The sequence below is a fragment of the Papaver somniferum genome, chromosome 1 (assembly GCF_003573695.1).
Source record: "Papaver somniferum cultivar HN1 chromosome 1, ASM357369v1, whole genome shotgun sequence".
NCBI classification, from domain to species: Eukaryota; Viridiplantae; Streptophyta; class Magnoliopsida; order Ranunculales; family Papaveraceae; genus Papaver; species Papaver somniferum.
In genome coordinates, this window is record NC_039358.1 from 236,797,108 (window position 1) to 236,819,514 (window position 22,407).

Consider the following 22,407-nt stretch of genomic DNA (forward strand, 5'->3'; position numbering starts at 1 on the left):
TTGCTTGTTTCTGTTCGAGCCAGATATGCCACCAACTGCTGCTGAAACAATGTTCATAACTGCACTCACATGTATTACATCTAATACATAATTTGTTGCCTGCAATTGCATGCCAGCTCCCTTGCCTTCCCGTCTGGAGTTTGTAACTATTATCTAGAGTGGAAACACATATGAGGGAGCTTGCATACAGCTTTGTACCGTAGTCATAACTGAAAAATTGAAAAGAAGATAAACAGATTAGATACTGTATGGTTTGCATTCAGCTTTGGATGCAGGAAAATTATGGATTCAATAACTTAAAATTGAATGAAGTACACATTTTAGAGTCTTCAGTTTCGTATTGAATAACGATGCTAATGTAAAACAGTGTACTAACAGGAACTAAAACAGCCTTATATTTATTTCTTAGGTCGAACAATGGCTCCTTCGACGACAAGTCCTTTTTTCCAGTCCAAAACTTCCTCTTCAAACAGCCTAAAATTGATTTCTTTTTGTTGATCACCAGGATGTTGTGGTGTTTCGAATTCTCCAACGTAAATCTCGACCCATTGTGATTTAGGCATGCTTTCCAAGTTCACATTCTGGACTAGTCTTTGTCCATCTGAGAGTTCTAGCCAAAGATTCACAGGTACGTCCCATCCGTAACTCGTCTTTTGAAACATCACGACAAATACAATCTCATAATTTACTCCAGGACTTAGTTTTGACGTGTCTAGTTTCCCATGCACATTCAACCAGCACACCCTAACAAGTTCAGACACTTCAATCTCCACAGCATCACTGCGTGAATTTCAACACATGGAAATGATTATTCTATAAAAAAATTAGTTTCTAATTGAAATTTAATCTAGCCACATTACAATAACACCTTTGAATTGTAATGAACGAGTAGTGCTAGTGATGATTTTCGTGCTTAGTACGTCAATTTTCTCTTACGTACCTTGCTGATGGCTCTATAGTTGAAAGCCATGTCCAGTAATTAGTGTCGTTCCCCCAAGTGATATTCAAACTCCTTGGGAACAGCATGAAGCAGTTGCGGCCAGAACTATCAATCCAGCATTTCTGAATATAGATAGATTATTAGGGTTGGTAGATACTACTAAATCTCAGAACCGAAATGAAGAACACTTGATTACGGGGAAGCATGCAGGGTTTAGTTTGGACTTGCCTCTTTGTTTTGATTTGAGAAAATTCCAGACCTCCTACGAGTTTCTAGCTCTTTGTTCATGTCTGCATTTCTCGTAATTGTGTCAAGCTGTGACCGAGATGATTTGCTAACTGAATTAATTAAAAAGATGGAAATAATTAGCCAAGTATTCATACTCTAAAACTATTGGTTTCATGACGAAAGTAAGTAGTATTAATTAAAATATATATCTCCATATTGATTTCAAAAGAATAAAAGAAATTAAAAAGAGACGAGAAAAACCTTGTTTGAGATGTGCAATCTTATACCATTCTTCATTGGGAAAACTACATCTTTCGAGCAACAGTGGAGAATACCTGATGTTTATGATTTGTAGGGAGGTTAGGCGTAGCATTTGTTCTTCAGAAGGAAGATTGTTAAGGATCGAGCAAGAGAGAGGAGAGCATAAACGCGGAAGCGTAAAAGACTACATTGATAATAATTCTGGTGTATCAACTTTCATGGCTCAACAGCCTATTTATATTGTTCACAAACTTGACGACCACTCAAGGTACTTTCCTAACTAAGATCAAACTCTAAACATAGACACTTTCCTAATATAACTCTCACAACTTAATGTGCATATCTCCTAAATATAGACTCTCATATATTATTTCCTAATACCCTCCCTCAAGATGGAGCATGTAGATCACGAATGCCCATCTTGGACCAAAGAAATTTAACTTCGGTTTTCTTTCTTTTCTTTTTTTTTTCTTCCAACGCTTTTGCGAAAAAAAAATCTTCAGATCATAGTTTAAGGACGTTTCGATCCTCTTCGTAGTTTAAGGACATTTCGGTCCCCTTCGTAGTTTAAGGACATTACGGTCCCATCTTCGTAGTTTAAGGACGTTTCGATCCCCTTCGTAGTTTAAGGACATTTCGGTCCCCTTCGTAGTTTAAGGACATTACGGTCCCCTTCGTAGTTTAAGGACATTACGGTCCCATCTTCGTAGTTTAAGGACATTTCGGTCCTCTTCGTAGTTTAAGGACGTTTCGGTCCTCTTCGTAGTTTAAGGACGTTTCGGTCCTCTTCGTAGTTTTAGGACGATTTCGGTCCCCTTCATAGTTTTAGGACATTACGGTCCCATCTTCGTATTTCTTTGGTAGAATACTTCTTGTACTCTTGGTTTCTTGGTTTCTTCGATAGAATACTTTTTGTACTCTCTCGACAACTCATAGGATTTTAACCTACTATTGTTGTTCTTTTTTTCATCACCTCTTGGTAATTTTTTTTCTCCACAACATGAATGTTGTTTATTTCGGTTTAATACCGATATTTTTTTTTCTCCACAACATGAATGTTGTTTCTTCTTCTCTTGTTCCAGTCACGCTATTGTTGCGAAACCTTCACACTTCTTTGTTCTTAAAGATTCTCTCACAATCTTTCTCTTGTTACGCTTCTGCCACAAGCAATAACTAACACAAAATATGTCACACTTTGTAAGTTTTCCAAGTTTCTCTCACAAACTCTTCAACCACACTTCACTTTTTCCAACATGTTTAACAGCTTTCTGCAATACCTCTGCCACAAAACTGCCACAATTTTACAATTTTCTTCTGTTACGCTTCTGTAGCAATTCATCAGTAACACTTAACTGTGACATTCTTTTGTCACACTTCTGTTCCCCTGTAACAGTTCTCCTGTAACGGTTCACATCTGTAACAATCCTCCAATAACACTTTCCTTTTCTTTTTTTTTTTTTTTTTTTTTTTTTTTTTTGGCCGGTTCTTACCTGATCTTAGGGTTGTGAAACCCTAAAGCTCTAGCACTCCATTACGGATCAACAGCACTCAGCAACAACTTCTTTGGGTTCAAACCACACCAACAACTTCCCTGGACCCTGACAGTAACTCCATCAATCACCAACAACGCCTGTGTTACCACAGCAACCACAAACTCATCGTTTTTTCCATGAAGACCACCTGCTCTAGCTTCGATCCAGCACCTTCTTACCCAATGGTTTCAGAAGAAACCAACACCGTGAGTTTCTCTAGTATGGTTTCAGAAGAAACCAAGTTTCACACGTACACTACTTAGGTGGTAAAATCAACTAATACCTTAAACCCAGCAACACACGTAACTTCTGTATCTTCTTCTCATGAAAAAATTCTCTTTTTAATCCCATCTTCATCTTGCGTTCTCATGTCCGCAGCCAAAGAACCCACGAAACCTAGAGCGCCGACATCAGCATCACTTTTTTTTTTTTTTTTTTTTTTTTTTTAAAGAACATGAATTTCTTCACTAAAGAAAACCTAAACATCATGAATTCTCTAAGATTATCTAACTTTCTTCCTCTCCTCTCTCCCTCGCTCTGATACCATGTTAAGGATCGAGCAAGAGAGAGGAGAGCATAAACGCGGAAGCATTAAACGTCTACATTGATAATAATTCTGGTGTATCAACTTTCATGGCTCAACAGCCTATTTATATTGTTCACAAACTTGACGACCACTCAAGGTACTTTCCTAACTAAGATCAAACTCTAAACATAGACACTTTCCTAATATAACTCTCACAACTTAATGTGCATATCTCCTAAATATAGACTCTCATATATTATTTCCTAATAAAGATACTCCAGCCTGCTGCAATTTTCTATGTCCAAGGTCTGAAGGGAAGATAGTTCGCCAAACCACTCAGGCAAACTCAACAGACATGGAAAATCTTTTATACTGAGATATTGTAATGAAGTAAGGAGTTGAAGTTGGTCTGGCAATAAAGCCCTTAAAGTAGGCCACCCGCGTATCGTTAAATCACGGAGACTAGCCAAGTATAGCTCACCATCTGATGCTGTGGCTTCTGGAAATGGAAAAGATTCTTAATCTTCTGAAAACCCACCAATTATCAGCGTCTGAAGTGCCGGGAGGTATTGTATACTATCTGGCAATGATTGAAGACTTCCACACCATTCAATAGCTAAATAGGTAAGGGAATTCAATCCCCTGAAGTCTGCAGGCAATACCTTTAAAGAATGGCATCTCAAAATTTCAATCTTGTAAAGGAAGTCGTTAGAAAGTTGATCAGGTTGATAACGTTGCTGCTGCTCATCGTCCGGAAGAAAGCCTACAAACGCATCACAATCACTGACAAGTAAAGCCTGAAGAACGCTGTTGGCCCCACTCAGCAGTTTTAAAGGTATAGACTTCAAGCTGTGATCATCTAGGAGTTGAATTTCAAAAACTAAGTTTTTGAGAGATGGAAATGTTGTTGGTGTGGTTGATAACTTTGAGCAACCAGAGATCTCGAACGTTTCAAGGCAAGAGAAACTAGATGTTGATGTCGACCGCTGGTCTGCCAACCATTCTTCTAAATTTTCAAAATGAACTAAATAAAGCTCTACCAAAGAAGGGAATGATGCATCTCCATTACTTTGATAGAATTCAGTACCAATTTTATTGATAGCATCCATACATTCCATAGAAAGATATCTAAGAGATTGTAGTCGTCCAAGTGCAGGAAGGCGTTCACAATTATCACAACCAACTAGGGCGATATATACCAAATTTTGAAGATGCATGGGAGTACTCATCCATGCTGGGAGCTTTGAACCACAAAGATGCGATATTGTTAACCTTTTTAGATTTGGGTGAGGTTGGAGGTCATCCAACACCCCATTAACATTGTTGTTTCTATCAAAATCATCACAAGTTCGTGAATCCCAATGCAGTTCTAAGCGTGCAATATTTTTCTTCCCAATTAAATTTGCTTGCCTGGCAGCTGTTACTCTTCCCAGTTTATCAATAATCAGTTTACCTCCAAGGAGATTTAGATCTTTCAATTCTTCAATACCATAACCTTCGCCTGTTCCCACAATAAATTTTGATAATTTTTTGAGTTTACTAAATCTGCTTATCCCTCTAGGCATTTGAGTCAACTTATTAGCTCTATCATTGAACATGAAGTATTCCAAACTGATCAGGTTTCTCATGTTTGTGGGAAACCTTTCTAATCTATGACACTCTTTGAGCTTCAAAAGCTGTAAATTGTAGAGTTTACTGAAAGAACTAGGGAAAGACGTAATAGGGTTAGATGAGAGATCGAGATACCTAAGATGCTTTAAGTTGCAAACGGATCGTGGCAACTCTTCGATGCCTGTGCTGCTTAGAATTAAAACCCTTAGTAAACTCAAGTTGAGAATTTGCTTAACCCAGACCCAGTTACCATGGACTTCATGAAAAGAAACAAAAGTGTGTAATTTGGAGGCTTTATAAATATCTGAGGGAATAGCTGAGACATCTTTATCAATCACTTGTAACCCCAAGTGACGAAATTTATTAATTGGCATAATAACTTCTGGATCATCATCTTTACTACTTACTTTCAGCATCAGAGACACATTCCCAGCAACTGATATTGCAAGATCGTGCACAAGATCGTGCATTCTGCATGACTTGATATCCCCCCCTTTGTTTCTACGTTCATCCTGGAAAAAAGAGTTACGTAACAAAATATTGAAATATTCGTCACCTACAGTTTCCGCCGATGCATTATGGGAACTATTAAGGAATCCTTCTGCCATCCACATTCTAATAAGTTCCTTCTTTTTCTGATCATGACCCTTTGGAAAATCGAACAATATGAAAAGCATTTCACATATGGTGACAAATGATCATAACTTAACTTCAATAGAGAGACGATCTTACTTTCGCCTGTTGGGAGTTCCCAACTTTGGGTATTCATGATAGATAACCATTCTTCTTGATCATTTCTAGAGTAGAGCAAACCCCCGAGAGTCTTTGCAGCCAGAGTAAGACCTCCACATTTTATTGCAATTTGCTTCCCCGTGTTGATTAGATTTGGAGTCTCCTTCGCACCTCCATGTCCAAATGCGATGTCCTTAATTATAGACCAACAATCATCTTCAGGTAAACCTTGTAATTGGTAGATGATGTATCGATGATCCTTCATCGGAGGAATATCTTCAGCACTCCTCATAGTCATAAGAATTTTACTTCCTTGGAAACTCATAGATAAGAGATCTTTCAGTAACTCATCTACGTCGATGCCATGATTAATCCACACATCATCGAGTACTATCAGGCATTTCCCCACCATAAGTTTCTCTTTAAGGCAATCTTTAATGACATTCAAGCTTGATTGGCGGTTTACATTGGGTTCCAAGAGGTCCCCAAATATCTCCCTGTTGTTTGATTTTCGGGACACAGAAACCCACATTTTAATTTGAAAGTGATCGGCACTAGCATATACCATTTGAGCAAGTGTGGTTTTGCCAATCCCTCACATACCAGTAATGCGAACAACAGTATAACTTTCTTGGTTGCAATCTGGATTATCAATTAATAAATCTAATATTTTTGATAAATCATCTTTCCTTCCCACAACAGCAGCTGAATCATTAATATGCGAAGATGTTTCTGGTATATTTTCATTCATGACAGCATTAGGACAAGGATAACCACCTGAATGACTAACAAAGTTGAATCTCTTCATATTTTTGGTGATTTCATCGAACTTTTCATTAACATCTTTAATTTTATGAGCTATCTTATAACCAAATCCAAATGGTTTTGATGGCAATAACCATAAAATGCTTCTTTCATTTTTAATTTTGCGCCGAAGATCTTCATATTGAAGTTCGTCCAAAATGTCCTCCGCATCAAGAGCCACGTCCTTGAGTTTTTCCAACCAAAGTTTCACTAGCCAATTATTTTCTACTTGCCGCTTCTCAGCGTCGTGCAATAAAGCATAAACTACTTCTAGTGTCTCAGAAAGCTTTTCCAAATCACCCTTTAAACCCCAAACAAGAGCAATCTCGTCGGAACAATAAGTTAACACTTGGGCGATTAATGACTCGATAATTGGGGATACAAAAACTGTACCCACACCTAGATCCATTTGTGGTTTCACTTGTTCTTTCTATGACTGAAAAAAGGTATCGGTTCTTGTTGTGTATAGAAGAGTGTAGCTAAAAGAGCTTATGCTCTAAGGTGTTGGATGAAATTGATTAAATAATTTTCTGCAACTGATCTTTGAAGAACCTTCTTGACCATTCTAGAGTAATCTGGAAAACCATACTTCATACCTAACTTTCATGCAGCAAGAATATTTGTTGCCAGTTCTCTCATTTTACATGGGTTTCCACTTCCTCTGCTGTCAGTTTTTGACGTGATATGTGAGTTAATCACTTTATTTGCAGATCACTCATGCACTGTAAAATTCATCATGTAATATAAAAAAGATTCTGTTAAAAGATTACGACAACTAAAATAACTTTGATCATTAGGTGAAAATCATTTTCTGTTAAAACATCCTCCGTTACATGCATGCAATGCAATCAACTAAAATATTACTTAACAAGCTGTTTCTTTCGTTGCGCACTGATCAAATTGCACTTTTGTTAATCAAGGTTTTGCTTTCAGTCTTCCTGCCCTCAAAACCTCCTTGAAATTTCTACGTGTCTATCCCTATATCGCCTTCTCTCACTAGCTTCCGCATCTCTATACCAGAGACTATCGTAGTACACCTGAGATATGTCGATGATGTTCGCATTATATTTACAAATGATATTCTGGCCATATAAACGCAGTCTGAAAAATTGAACTGAGGATAAACATATTAGAATTTGTCAACTGGGATGGACTGATAGAAAAAAAAAATAATTGTCGACTAGATGCAGGAAAACATTCAACACTTAAATAGATACTGCATGGTTTACATTCAGCTTTGGAGGCAGGAAAACATTTCAGCACTTAAAAAACCTAGATTAAATTTCAACTGCCAGATGACAATCAATTGGATTTGGGATCACCAGAGGGCAAATACAAATAAAATCATTATATTGGGAAAAAGAATAAATTTTGAAATTTCCACCTTGTTTTACTCAGGAGCATGGTTTTAGTACGAGAAATGGAGAGCCCTTGGGGGAGTAAAATCATACTACTGCAAATCTCAAATATAATTTCACTGCACCAAGACGCACCATTTCAAATAACATGTTTCACACTGCCCATGTCACTGGAATTCACAGCTTTTAAGATGTCAAAACATTTGTCCCATTTTATCACTATATTCATTTCCCAGTATTGATGGCTGATGAATTGCATAACATTACCAACTGGGTAACCATTGCGTTTATTACAATTCCACAAATGAAATTCTTATAATTCACGGGTTCTCAAAACCATTCTCCCCTAGAATATTACTCTTCCCGGACATAGCCTCCTAATCAACCCATTTTTTCTTTCATGAACTAAATAGATAAATCATGGAAATGACGCAAATCCTGGCACTTTGAAATGACCAAATAATGGTTCCACTCTAAAAGCATCTACATGGGGTTTTCATTCAATCACTCTTGCATATCAAAATTTCATACTAAGAAAACATATACAACCAAAAGGAAAAAAAAAAAAAAAACCTCAAAACTGCACCAAATAATGGGAATGTTATGAAAATCAATAATACACTATTACACTATTGTGTTAGGCAATCGGCATCTACCATCAATCAATTGCTGTAAAACATAATCAAATCAGTTGTTAAAACAACTAAAAAACTCACTCTAATATTGTATTAGAAATGGATAAAAAAAAAATACTTTGAGAGGAGAAGTCATCTTGACAATCAATCCGTTGAATGATGCAGCAAAACTTGAAGTCGTTTATAGACCACCTGTTCTGTTCTGTTCTGTTCAGTTCAAGTTACCTTTCTTCATTATTCTTGTCATCTTGATAACATGGAAAATGCTAACATTTGCATCTTCAGCAGCTTAATCATTCATCAGGCTGCTACTCAACCAACAAAGATTTCCGACTCAAACTGGCGAAAGACCTAGGTATCTACCATCTGTTAAGTGATGAAACTGTAACTTTGTTGAGTTAAGCCTGGGAGAAAAAAAGACACAACTCTTGAGAGGACAAGTCATTATGACTGTTAATGATGATTATGCCTCTTCTCTGTGATTTACAGGGTTTGTGTAAGGCTTTACATACAAAACTAAGATCTGACTCATAGACCCCTACCATTCTTCGATTTGTGTTCTGGGAGGGTTTAAGATCTTTAGATTTCTCCTAAGGGTTTTTTTCAACACCGCCTCTCAGTCTCTCACTGCCTCACTAGTCTCTGTCTCTAAAGACTAAACAAAGATTCTAGGGCTTTATTGAATGGACATGTAGGTTTACTATAATACCCATGAACTACAGACGAATGGGTCAGGATGAGACCTCGAACTCAGTGAGTCAAAGCAGTCCGATCCTAAGTGTTCAATTCTTAAGAGCAAATATGATGGTCTCACGAATCAGAAACAACAAACATCACACATGCACCTATTAAAAGAACGTTAGAGGTCAATAATTAAGTTCAGGGAATAAAGCATCACATGCACAACATCAGAAACATCACACATGCACAAGATCAGAAGCAATTTAAGCAATTAAATGAAATTAACTTGAAAGAACTGTAGACTAATACGCGAGTTTCTATATAAAAAATCCATTTTAATGCTAAATCCATTTTAGCATCAACCAATTGAGAGACTCCAAAGTTAGAAAACAAGAATGTCTGTCAAAGCTGCAGCGGTTCTGCTAGCCCTTTCAGTTGTTGTTTCGGTGTTTACTGGTGTAAGTAGTGCGAGAGAAATTGATAGCTCTTTCAATTCTCCTTCAGAAGCGCACAAGGTAAATCAATTGCCAGAACAATGTGACATTAAAGGACCATGTGTAGAGTTTGTGATTAATCTTATCGTGTCCAAGGCCTTGCCAAACAAGAAGGATGTTGCATGTTGCCGTAAAATTGTACAAAATACAAAGTATTGCTGGGAAAAGATAATGGAGATTCTTGAAGATCCAAACGTTCCTGCTCTTGCTAACCTTCATCCATGGGCAGAAAATGCATGGGACAAGTGTGTCAATCTTACAAGCTCTCCTTCATAATCACCAATGATGACCGGTAACTCCTCTACACAAGCACCTATATGGCCCGAGCAGTGTAGGATTTCTAAATCGAGTATAGAAACTTTGAAACAACTTCTCGCGACAAAAACTTTTCCAATCCTAAATGATGTTACATGTTGCCATGAAATTCTTCAAACTGGTAAGGATTGTTGGGAAAAGACAATAGAGGTCTATGAAGATCCTAATGTTCCAGCTCTAGCTCACCTACAACCATGGGCAGAAGATGTTCGGAATAAATGTCTTAGTCTTATCAATTAACTAGTCCAGTATACTATGTAAAACGATTACAAATAATGATATGATCATCTCTATCTGTTTCTGAATGAACTTGATTGAAAAACGCAGAAACAATGCAATGTGCCTCTGTTAACATTCAATCTCAGTCCTTGCAAAATTGAATCATTCATTCCGCATTATGTTTAGATTATCAACAATTGGAAGTTTTCAGTAATCATACAATGAAAAAAGAGTACCTGTATGCAGGATTTTTCCGGTTGTGGAGAAATCATAAAAAGTACTCAGTTCTCGAAGACAATGGAGATTCTCGAAGATCCTAATGTTCCTGCTCTACCTCACCTTCATCCGGTTAAATAGTAAACCAATAACCATAAATTCAATATGGCTCTTTAACTTTTTTCCAGCACAATGTTTGCGTTCGACAGAAGTATGGTCACACTATAACTGAAATGTGCAATCACAGTATATATACATATTCAAACGCATAAAAAACACGAGATTGATTTAAACTATCAGTGTAGCATCTCTAGGAAACAAAGTACTAAACTTTGTATAATGCAATCGTCTTTTCATTTTTTTAGCTCACTTCTTTCGCTTATGTTTGCATAATCTTTGAATTCCTTCCTTCAATGTTGCCCTTCGTCCCTCTTTAAAGTTCCAAAGTTCTGGGACTGCATATCTCCCACTGGAATTATACTCATTCATCTCTGTTAACGCTGTTGTCACAGCCTTGAATACCTCATCGCCCATGGTGATCCTCAGATCATTCAGCTTTTCATCCTTCTCGTTAATTATCGCCTACACAGTTCAATATTTGTGATTTAAGGATGCTAATATAAGAACGAGCAAGTTTTTAATTTTCCTCCCCAAATTCAACTCTTGATAATACAACTAAAGACGATAAAAATGGAATAACCAGCGGAAGCACGAGAGAAAGTACCTTATATCTATCATTCCCAACCTCAACATTTACAAAAGGAAACCAATCTGAGTCTCTAAGGTGGCCTTCCCATAAGCTGCAAAGCTCACTAGCTTTCAGAGCTGCTTCTTCTCCACCATACTTCTGGCATACCTTCTGGAAAGGCTTAGGATCAAGTTCCCCCATTCTCTTAACGCGGATGATAGCACGGTTACCTGTTTCTTGGATCAACTCCTACACACGAGGAACATTAGTGAGCTAGGAAACAGTGATGATACATTCAACACTATGAAATGTGGTTGAAACTTCTATATAACTAGGACCGGCTGCCTTACCCATTCTGGGTAACCGGACTAACTTCCTCACAATGCAAGTAAATCTATGTAATGTTTTGCCAAGTGACTACAATGCTGAAAGAGAAGTTAATAAAGAAATCTCACATTGATTAGTTCTTTTCGAGCTTCCTGCAGCTGATCATTGCTTTGGCGTTCCTTGTCAATCAGTGCCTGTGTCATAGCTCGACAGTATTCAAGATCTTCCTTCTTCTCTTCACTGAGAATTTTAATGTTAGATTGCAGTTTATCTTTCTGTTTATTGAGAAATTCAACATTATTTTGCAATTTAACCTTCTCTCCGCTGAAGAGTTCAAAATCACTGTCCAGTTTAGCCTTCTTTTTGCTCAAAAATTTGAGATCATACCCCGTTCTAGTCTTTCGTTTTTTGAGTAGCTCAACATCATTTCCAAGAACAGTCCTCTCATTGTTCATATGTGTAATATCAGAATGCAGCTTATTCTTCATGTCTCTAAGAAATCCAAATTCAGTTTCCAACCCGTGCTTCTCTTCCTTGAGTAACTCGATATAATCTCCTAGTTTAGTTATCTCTTCATTGAGAAATCCAAGATCACTTCTCAATTCCGTCTTCTCCTTTTTGAGTAAGGCAGAATCAGTTCCCAGTTTAGCCTTCTCATTGTTTAGCTTACAAATATCAGTTTGCGCAACAGACTTTTCGTTGTTAAGAATCTCAATTTCATTTCCAAGAACAGTCCTCTGATTGTTCATAACTGTAATATCACCATGCAGCTTATTTTTCACGTCTCTAAGAAACCCAAATTCAGTTTGCAATCCGTCCTTCTGTGCCTTGAGTAACTCAATGTGATCTCCTAGCTTAGTTTTCTCTCCGCTGAGAAATTCAAGATCGCTTCGCAGTTTCCCCTTCTCCTTATTGAGTAACACGGCGTCAGTTTTCAACTTGGCATTCTCATTGTTGAGCAAACAAACATCACTTTGTGCAGCGGACTTTTCGTTATTAAGAGTTTCAATTTCACTTTTCAGTTTATGTTTCTCCTGTTTGAGTAATTCAGGATCAATTCCCATTTCAATCTTCTCATTGTTGAGTGCTTCAATATCACCTTCCAGTCTACTCTTCTCATTCTTAAGCAAACATAAATCATTTCCTACCATAGACTTCTCTTTATTAAGATCTTCAATATCACTTCCAAGACACAACTTTAGTTTTTCGAGTATCTCATTGTAACTTCTTAGTCCACTTTTCTCTTCCTTGAGTGATGCAATATCAGTTTCGCACCCTGACTTGATTTTCTTAACAGATTCAATATGGCATTCAAGTATAGTATTTTCCGTGATGAGTACAGACTTCTCTTTGGCAAGTTGTGCATTTTCGTTTCCTCGTTCAATCTTCTCTTTGTTGAGTACTTCCATCTGTTTCTTCAGCTCATCATATGCTAGTCTCTCCTGTCTCGTAAAATCCAAGAATGACGTTCTTGATTTCTTAAGAACCTCTATATCCCGTTCAATCTTATTAAACTCGAGCTGCTTGTTTACCATTCTTACAGTTAACGCCTCCACGCGTGCAAAATCCTGATAATTACTCACAAATGAATCATACAGTAACTTACTCACCCGTAAAGCAAATCCTTCGTCAATGCATCCTTTTGGTTTCTCTTTGGAAGAAACATTTTCAAGTAACTCGAGTTTCAGTTCTTCTCTTAATCCTTCCACTGTTTCCTTCCAAAAATGGCGTATTTTCGCTGCAAATACCTCGGCCTTGGTCTTATCATCCCCTACTGGTTTCGCTTCCACCTCAGGCCTTATATCATCCAATATGCGTATCGGCTTTTCTTTTCCTCCAGGCTTCGCTGCATCATCCGATGATACTTTTGCTTCCAAATTAGGCATCACTGCATCATCCAATATGCGTATTGGCTTTGCTTTCTCCCCCGCCTTCATTGTATCATCCGCTCTTGGTGTTGCTTTTGCAATCTTTTCATTGCAAACAACTTTACTATACCCTTCCATCATTTTTCTTTGAAGATTAGTCTCACTTTCTGACTGATCATATTAAAAACAACAAAATGATTCATACATAGGTTATTTTCTCATAATCATGATTATCCCTAATTAATCTGTTTTAGGGTTTTTAATTTTGGTTTGATTATCTAATCTAATTTAGTTTATAACAAAATGGAAATTAACAATAAAACTAAATGCAATCAGTAGATAAAAAATTACCTCGTTCCTGGGGCGTTTGAGCGAAGTCATGGTTAGATTCCGGAGTTCGCTGAATTGATCTACTTGGGGTTTTATTAATTTTGTTGAAATTTCAGAGAGTAATTTGAAGAGGCCAGAGGCAATCTTGGTGGTCGTTTTTTTCCGATTTCTCTAAATTAATCTCAGCCGCTAGATCTGACTAGGCAAGAGAGTGACTCGGTTAGGCTCCCTTCTACCAGTTAACGACTCAGTAGGTATAGGGGCCATAGGGCCCTGGACTTCCTGGCCCGGATCTTCTTGGGATCTCCCTCCCACGTACCATATTTTGGGTTGGATTTTGGACTAATCGGTATTTTTTCCCTGCCTCTAAGGCTGTTATATATATAGGAACTTCGCAACCAATAAGGTAGTTTTTTATGCATTTTCTTTGGAAAAAGTTGTGGATTCAATCCCATTCGGACATTACTATAGGTATATCAAACTACACATGGTATCTCAAACCCATATATAGGAAATTTATTTTAATCAAAGATTTACTAAATTGGCATTGGCTTTGGGCTTTTAGGGGTGGCTTAAACCTATTACTTGTCTTATTTTTATGAGCTGAACTAAAATAGGTTGTGAAAGAAATGACTTTTTGGGTTTTTAGGGGTGGCGTAAGCCAGGCTTAGTCTGGCTGTAGTTTTGCCCCTGTGAATTGGTACATCTATGTGTGATTTGGTAGACCTGTAGGAATTTTAAGCCAAAGACTGATATTATAGTTTATGAATGTCTTGTGTCCAAAATAGGAAATTTCTCAAACTCGAGGGACCATTGTGATTGATCATATAATATCAGGATCATTGTAGCTAATTCCGGATTCCGGTTCATCTCGGTCGGCACCAAGACACTAGGACAACTTTATCTCGGGGAGATTCTCGGTGAGGATGTCGGTGAAATTTCAGAGTAACTACTGAAAACTCGTTTCGAAGTTTGTACATATAGTATGTAGATCAAGCATTATTGAAACGTTTCCACACATAATTGTGCGTAAATACCACCAATTTATTAAAATAGAAACAAGTTTTCATTCAAAATATTAGAAAACTCTAGATCCTTACAAATTTCAAAAACTTCAACCAAGTTTCCCGCCAATTCCGGCCGAGTCACCCGAAATTCAACCAAAAATTACGTACGATTCTGACCAAATTCCATCTCGGCGAAATTAAACATTCCGCTATTTTGAAAGCCGAAACCGGAATTTTCTGCCAGACCTCGGTCGAGATTGACTACATTGATCAGGATGGTATAAAAAGTTTATACCTTCGCTTTCTTTATGTAGTTGCAGGAAATCCTACACTACACCCCTCACAAGATTTCATTAACATTCAACTCATTTTTGGATTCACAATCTTAATTTTATTGATGAATCTTTGAACAATCTTACAAGAAAAGATAAAGGAATCAAGAATAACCACTGGTCTAGATTTTCTCTCTCCTATTTACATGTTTCTCACTCAGATTAGATCTCTCTCTTTTCCTTTACAACTAAACGGCTATTTATAGGGAATTACATAGTGGATGACAGCTAATCTGTCCTTTATATTCGGATATGGCTTGCGACATTCTCGCAACCTTACAAATGTTAATCTCGCAAACTCTTTAATTTTCGCAGGACCATCACATTTTTCTCATGATTTAGCTGACGTCGTTTATTATGTCATTTCTGAAATTGTTCTGCGACACTTTTGTGTTGTGTTGTTAATAATTTCGCTGAGGCATTATTGCTGCGAGATTCTGATCCTACATCTTGCCTCTTCTCATATCTTCTCTGCGAAGTAGAGAACGATGTTAGAAATGCCGTAGTTGTCCATCTCATCATATTCTGCATTTATCACACTATCCTTTCTTCCATCTATTTCTTGACATGTCTTCTGTAACCGCTTCTTTTCAACCGCTCACGTCTTTTCGTATTAATGGTGTTTATTTCTTCTAGTAAAAAAATCTTCTTTATATATTATTCTTACTGTTCTTTCCATTTTCTTTTTACTTTTAGTTCTCTTTTTACTCTCTCGTCTCCGCAACTCTATTGTTCTTCCATAAATTCTTCCATTGCAACTTTTTCTTCTTTCTTCTTCTTTTAATCTTCTTAATTTCTTCTTCATCTCCATATTATTCCCTCTGTAGATCTTCACTGTTCGTAACTTTCTTCCTTTTTGATTTTTACGAATTAATCTTCCTGCTAGTGTTTTCCATGGATTCATCGAGGTTAGGTTTCTTTTTTCTTTCTTATGGGTTTTGCTGAAATTGATCTTGCTTACTGCCTTATTTGATGATGTTGTTTATGTGATTCCCATACTGTTGTTATTTCAGCAAAAACGCCTCTAACACCAAATTTACGGTTCAGAACCCTAATATTCCCAGATCACAGCATAAGATTGTTGTAAACAAAAGAAAGTATGCAAATCAGAAGGTAGTAAGAAACATTATTCTTTTCTAATAACAATATTTTTGCCTCTGTTTCTTATCTGGATTGTAATTCGCAGGGTGATAAGGATGCCAACAAACCTCTCAAGAAATCTCGCCACCTCAAAAACGTTGAAACCTCTGTTCCATTCCACTTACTTATCTCTTCAAAATCTCCTGCGACATCTTCGCAAGTTAAACCATTATCTCCAATTCGCGAAAAGGTTACCTCAGATTTCATTTCTTCAACTGACCTTTCAATGATTGAAACCCCCCTTATTAATCCTTCTGTGAATGAAACTTCTTCTCCTCCTATTGATAATGTTTCCCAACCTTCTATCATTGCCAGTTCTCTACCTGAGCCTCTTCCTTTTTCGAAAGAAACCGTGGAAGGAATAGATATTGCTTTCAAAGTTTTGTCTGAGGTCCTGGATGATGGCAAGAAGTCTCTCATTGATCCTGTCAAGTCTGGTATTTGCGAAATTCTGAGTAAGTATTTTGGCTCTGACAGAGCTGCTTCGCAAACAGCTTTGGAAAAAGAGTGTAATGCTCTTCGTCTCGAAAATCAAAAGCTCCAGAATATTTCGCTGGATCGCTACAATCTTCGCAAGAAGAATGATGAACTGAGAGGTATGATTTCCTTATTTGTGTCTTTAATTTGCCTTTCTAATGATTTTATTCTTTCCATATTTAATTATCCTTGAAATCCCTCTTTCGCATGTTAAGCCTTAAACCAGAAACAAATAATGGAGAGATATCAATTTGAATCCGCTGTTGAAGAAGCCCGTGTTAATAAAGAGATTTTGACGAATCAATATAACCAATTAGATAACCTCTATTCATACTCTGTTGACCATATAAATAATCTTACCAATGAAAATACCCAATTAGTTCGGAGGCAAGATTTATTAAGTAATGAAATATCTTGCCTCTCTTATTCTTTAACTACAGCTAATCTAGGTATGGAATCTTTATCAGATGAGAATAAAACTCTATCTCAAGAGAAGCGAATTTGTTTAAAAAAGATAGCGATATCTACGTAACAACTTAGCATCCTTCAGAAAGTATGTGATGACCAAGAACAATCTCTTCGCTCTTTGAGAAATGAACTTAAAGAAGTAACAGAGTCATCTATCGCTGAAAGAGATACACTCATTCAAGGTAGAATATATTTAAGTGTAAAGGCGAACCAACTTAAAGAACAATATTCCAAATTAGAAGAATCTTATTCTTCTCTTGCGAAGAAAAATTTCTTTCTTATTTCTAAAGAGAAAAATCTTCAGTCTCGACTTAAAGGTTTACTTGGAGATAAATTTGATGATGCAATGGACCATGGGGAGAATAGTTGTCTGACCTTGATTCAACACCTAATTTCGCAAAAGGAAGCTAGAAATAATAGTTTGACTGCCTTAACTATCTTTTCTTTGTCATATCTTTTTGAGTTCTTCATCTTACTGAAATTTTTTGTTCTACTTTTCGCAGAGTCTGAGAAGAATCTTCATTCCTCCATTTTCGTTTTGGAGGCTAAATATGCCAAAATTCGCAAAGAAAATGCACTGCTCGTCTTTGTCCTTACTAGGTCTCGCGACCGAGCAGAAAGAAGACTTGATTATCTTGCTTACTTTAAGGATATTCAAGATAGGAATCATCATAGAGCACTTCTTCGTCAAGTTCATCTCCGGGCTGAAGTTCTTGTGAATGATATTTTATTGTCCAAATCTCTTCCTCATACATCAATCGAACCTTTGGAAGTAGATGATGATGAAATTCCTCGTCCTGCTGACAGTGATTATGATTATGAAAGTGGTGGAGAGGATAGTCTTTTGGAAGATAGAGAAGAGATCCCTTCTAAGGAAGCAACCGCTGGTGCTAATCAAGATGGAAACGAAAAAGAAATCTCTTCTAAAGAAGTAATTGCTGGCGATAATCAAGCTGGCGGCGAAAAAGAAGTCCCTCTCAAAGGAATTATTGTTGGTGAAGATCAGAATCGAAATGAAGAAGAGATTGGCGATAATGAGAACATTAGCGAAGAGCGTCCATTGTCTCCTTCTACTGGAATTAATACTGAAGCATGAGCTTCTTATCTAGTTCTATCTTCTTGAATTGTTTCATCTTTATTATTTCTTGCGAATAATATTCTTCAACCAATTTTGGAATTAATTTTCTCTTTTAGTATCTTGTTGGCGAGAAAGATAATGCCTCTTGTTTATTGATTCCCATACTTTCCTCTCATTATCTTTCTTGCGAGAAATGATCTGTTATGAATACTTATAAATATTTTATTTTGTCATGTGGTCTTATTTTGCCTTCCTAATTAAAGGTCTTATTATGCCACCTCTTGTCATTGCGACAAAATCGCAGGACGTCCTTGCACTTTCATGCAAAAAACCATTGATCTTGCCTTAACTTTTTCTTTTGTATTATGGCCTCTTCAGGAATGTTGCGACAATATAACAGGCCTAAATATTCTTGCGAAAATAAAGCCCCATTACATTGCCGTCGTGCGACGACATCGCAGGACGTCTTCGCACTTTCATGCGAAAACCCATTGATCTCGTGTTATCTTTTTCTTTTGTATTATTGCCTCTTCAGGATTGTCGCACAAATATGACGAGCCTTAATACCCTTGCGAGTAAAAATCCTCATGACATTTGCGTCTTAAGACACTTATCAGCTCCCTAATGGAGGGTGTCGCCCTTATCTTCCCCCTGGTTGCCCCTTCAAGGAGGCGTACCTCTACCATACAAAGTTGGCTCCTCCCATCCGGTCTTAACAACAACCAGTTGTTTTCGCAGCCTCTTATCCCTTTTACCTATAGGGTTTATGGTTATGAGACTGCACCCTAAGTGGGGTTTTCTTCGGGCCGAGTGCAGTATAATCCAAGACTTGTCAAGAATGGCAAGGTACGCTCCAGACGCCCCTGACACTCTTGACTCAACCGTGTACCTCGGTGCCTTGGTCAGATTCTGCACTCCTTGGGAGAGTCCTTATTACCTTAGTCTCCCAACGTAAGTCATATGCTTAAGCTGAGAATCCAAGGTGCCTCTCCCGGATGGGCTTTATTGACCCGAAATATCCATGATTCAGGTTCCGGTGGCGGTGTAGCCTTTCCCTGAGCCATGCAACAGGTACCCCCTTATACGACGTACTTTAGGTCTTACATTTGCCTCTTGCGAAATTTTATTCACGAACTAGGGTGTACGCCATAAAGTTTCGCCTCTTTCTTTTATGTCATTATTCTATGATTATCTCTGCGAAAGTTTCCCACATCATGATCTTGTTTTGATATGAATAATATCGCAACTATTCTTTCAGAATTCATAACTTCTCAAAGCTTCTTATGGATAATATCTTTTTAAGTACAATCAGTTCCATGGTCTGTCAAGTCTATGACCATCATCTCTACCTTCTGGATCCATTAATTTATAAGCTCCTATCCCAACTATCTCCTTAATGATGTAAGGTCCATCCCATTTTTTCGTTAACTTTCCACCATTTTCTCGCTGATATACTGGTGTCTCTCGCAGAACTAAATCTCCTGGTTGAAATTCGCGTATTTTGACACGTTTATTATATTCTCGGGCTAAGCTTCGCTGATAATTCTCCATATGTTGTAAAGATCTTTCTATTTTTTCTTTTAATTCATCAAGTTTGCTTAAGATCAAACCCGCACTAAGATTTTTCTCCCAAGCTTCTCTCTTTGTTGTCGGAATAACAACTTTTGTTGGTAACACCGCTTCAACTCCGTATGTTAAACAAAAAGGTGACATTCCAGTAGCTTCTCTCCTAGTTGTTATAAGCCCATACTGCATTATGTACTTGTGCGCACCATGCTCTATGATGTCCTTCTAATTTCTTCGTTAATATATCTGCAATTGTTTTGTTTGTGGCCTCTTCCTGCCCGTTAGCTTGTGGATATAGAGGAGTAGACTTTCCACATTTTATTTTAAATAGATTAAGTAAAATTTCTATGTTTTGTCCTTAAAATTGTTTCCCATTATCAGATACCAACTTCGCGGGAATTCCGAATCTGCAAATGATATTTTCGAATATGAATGTAAAGATATCTTTGTCGCGAATATGTTGTACTGCTTTTACTTCTGTCCATTTTGTGAAATAATCTGTTGCGACTATTAAGTATCTTCTTTGTCCAGATCCTGGTAAGAATGGCCCCACAATATCTAATCCCCATTTTCCAAAAGGCCATACACTGGTTGAAGATGACAATGGTGCTCCAGGTGCATGTATTTTCTTTCCGTGCCGCTGACAATCTTCGCAACGTCTTGATATTTGTTTTGCATCTTCGTGCATGTATGGCCAGTAATAACCTTGCATTTTTGCTCTATGTGCCGAAGATCTTCCCCCGCTATGATTGCCAGCATCTTCACTATGTAACATTTTTAGCACCTTTTCTTCTTCTTCTCATGTCAAACATCTGAGTGATGGTCCATTAAAGGATTTTCGGTATAGCAGCCCATCTCTTAATTAATAATTTGTTGCGCGGATTTTTAACTTGTGTACTTCCAATCTATTTCTTGGTGTTTCTCCTTTCGCCAAATATGCATGAAGTTCTGTTCTCCAATCTGCGATATTGTTCATTTGTTCTTCTTCTCCACCGTCTATTATCATCACGTCTACTTCTTCTTCTTCTTTATTGATTGATGGTGACAGAAGTGTCTGTATTTTTATGCATCTCGCAGTTGGATCTGCCATCATGCTTGAGATGAAAGCAAAAGCGTCTGCGAGTCTGTTATCCTTCCTTGAAATGTGCCCCCATTTTATCTTTGGGATTTTCGCTGACAATTCTTCAACGAGCTTCTTGTATTTCTTCAAGGATGGTTCATTTGTAGTGTAATCTCCTTTCTTGTATTTGGCGAATAACTAGCTGTGAATCACTAGTGATCCTGGCATTTTCTAGTTTCATTTCTATTGCGAACTTTAAGGCATGTATCACAGCTTCATATTCCGTTTCGTTATTAGTGGATGCGAATTCCAATCTGAATGAAAAAGCCATCTTCGTTCCTTCTGGCGAAATCAAAACAATTCCAACCCCATTGCCTTCCCCATTTGATGATCCGTCTACCAATATCTCCCATCTATTTGGTTTTGTTAATAAGTCTTTTGGATCTCCATGTTCTTCTTTTATATCCATCATCTCTTCCACCGCTTCATCATCTTCTAAAGGAAATTCTGCTAAGAAATCTGCGACAACTTGTGATTTTGGTGAAGATAATATTTCATATTTGATTTCGAAATGTCCTATTTGTGCATTCCATCTCTCCACCCTACCTGATCTTTTTGAATTCTTCATCACTGATTCAATTGGTACCTTTGTTAGCACTCTTATTTTGTGTGCTTGAAAATATATGTGAAGTTTAAATGCGACGTATACTAATGCTAAAATTAGCTTCTCAGTCTTTGAATAATTCCTCTCTGCAGCATTAAATGTTTTGCTGATGTAATAAATGGGCTTTTCCACTCCTTCGTCCGTTCGCAATAACACGGCGCTTAAAGCATGTGATGTTGTCGCAAGATAGATCAATAGTTCTTCTCCTGGTTCTGCCTTTTGTAAAATAGATGTATTCATAAGGTGTTCTTTCATCGCTTGAAAACCTTTTTCACATTCATCAGTCCATTTGAATTTCGCACCCTTCTTGAGTATATTGAAAAAATGTTTACATTTGTCTGATGATCGCGAAATGAATCTTCCTAGGGAAGTTAAAATTCCGTTCAATTTTTGTACATCCTTTACCGTTGCTGGTGTTGGCATGTCACGAACTGCTTGTACCTTTTCTGGATCAACTTGTATTCCTTCTTTTGATACAATGTAGCCTAAAAATTTTCCCGATGCAACCCCAAAAATGCATTTTTCAGGGTTCAGTTTAATATTATAATGCCGCATCTGTTCAAAAATCTCCCTCAAATCTTGTACATGATCTTTAGCTTCTTTACTCTTCACTAACATGCCATCCACGTACACCTCTAATGTTTTGTGTATCCATTTCGCGAACACCTTCTCTACCATCCTTTGATACGTTGCTCCTACATTTCGCAAACCAAACGACATTTTTGTATAACAGTATAAACCTCTTGGAGCGAAAAAAGCAGTATGTTTTTGATCTTCTTCAGCGAGGCGGATTTGGTTATAACCTTTGTACCCATCTAAAGAATATACTCTATCATTTCCCGCTGCTGAT

At 37.4% G+C, this 22,407-nt stretch overlaps 3 protein-coding genes across 3 annotated transcripts; all 3 read right to left on the bottom strand.

Annotated features, from left to right (window-relative positions):
• Positions 1-387: 387 nt before the first annotated feature.
• Positions 388-3,318, bottom strand: LOC113273274 (lectin-like). The gene is made up of 6 exons (XM_026523022.1): positions 3,245-3,318; positions 2,965-3,132; positions 2,751-2,827; positions 1,169-1,278; positions 941-1,062; positions 388-780 (listed from the first exon to the last, which is right to left on the bottom strand). The coding sequence occupies exons 1-6, from the start codon at positions 3,316-3,318 to the stop codon at positions 399-401; spliced, it is 933 nt and encodes a 310-aa protein (XP_026378807.1). The 3' UTR covers positions 388-398.
• Positions 3,319-4,005: 687 nt separating this feature from the next.
• On the bottom strand, positions 4,006-6,362 carry LOC113273282 (putative disease resistance protein RGA3). Its single transcript, XM_026523029.1, has 2 exons — positions 5,781-6,362; positions 4,006-5,610 (listed from the first exon to the last, which is right to left on the bottom strand). The coding sequence occupies exons 1-2, from the start codon at positions 6,360-6,362 to the stop codon at positions 4,006-4,008; spliced, it is 2,187 nt and encodes a 728-aa protein (XP_026378814.1).
• Positions 6,363-10,584: 4,222 nt separating this feature from the next.
• Positions 10,585-13,841, bottom strand: LOC113338959 (uncharacterized protein PFB0145c-like). The gene is made up of 4 exons (XM_026584356.1): positions 13,787-13,841; positions 11,696-13,606; positions 11,277-11,489; positions 10,585-11,134 (listed from the first exon to the last, which is right to left on the bottom strand). Exons 1-4 carry the CDS (start codon positions 13,814-13,816, stop codon positions 10,919-10,921), a joined length of 2,370 nt encoding a protein of 789 aa, XP_026440141.1. The 5' UTR covers positions 13,817-13,841; the 3' UTR covers positions 10,585-10,918.
• Positions 13,842-22,407: the final 8,566 nt, after the last annotated feature.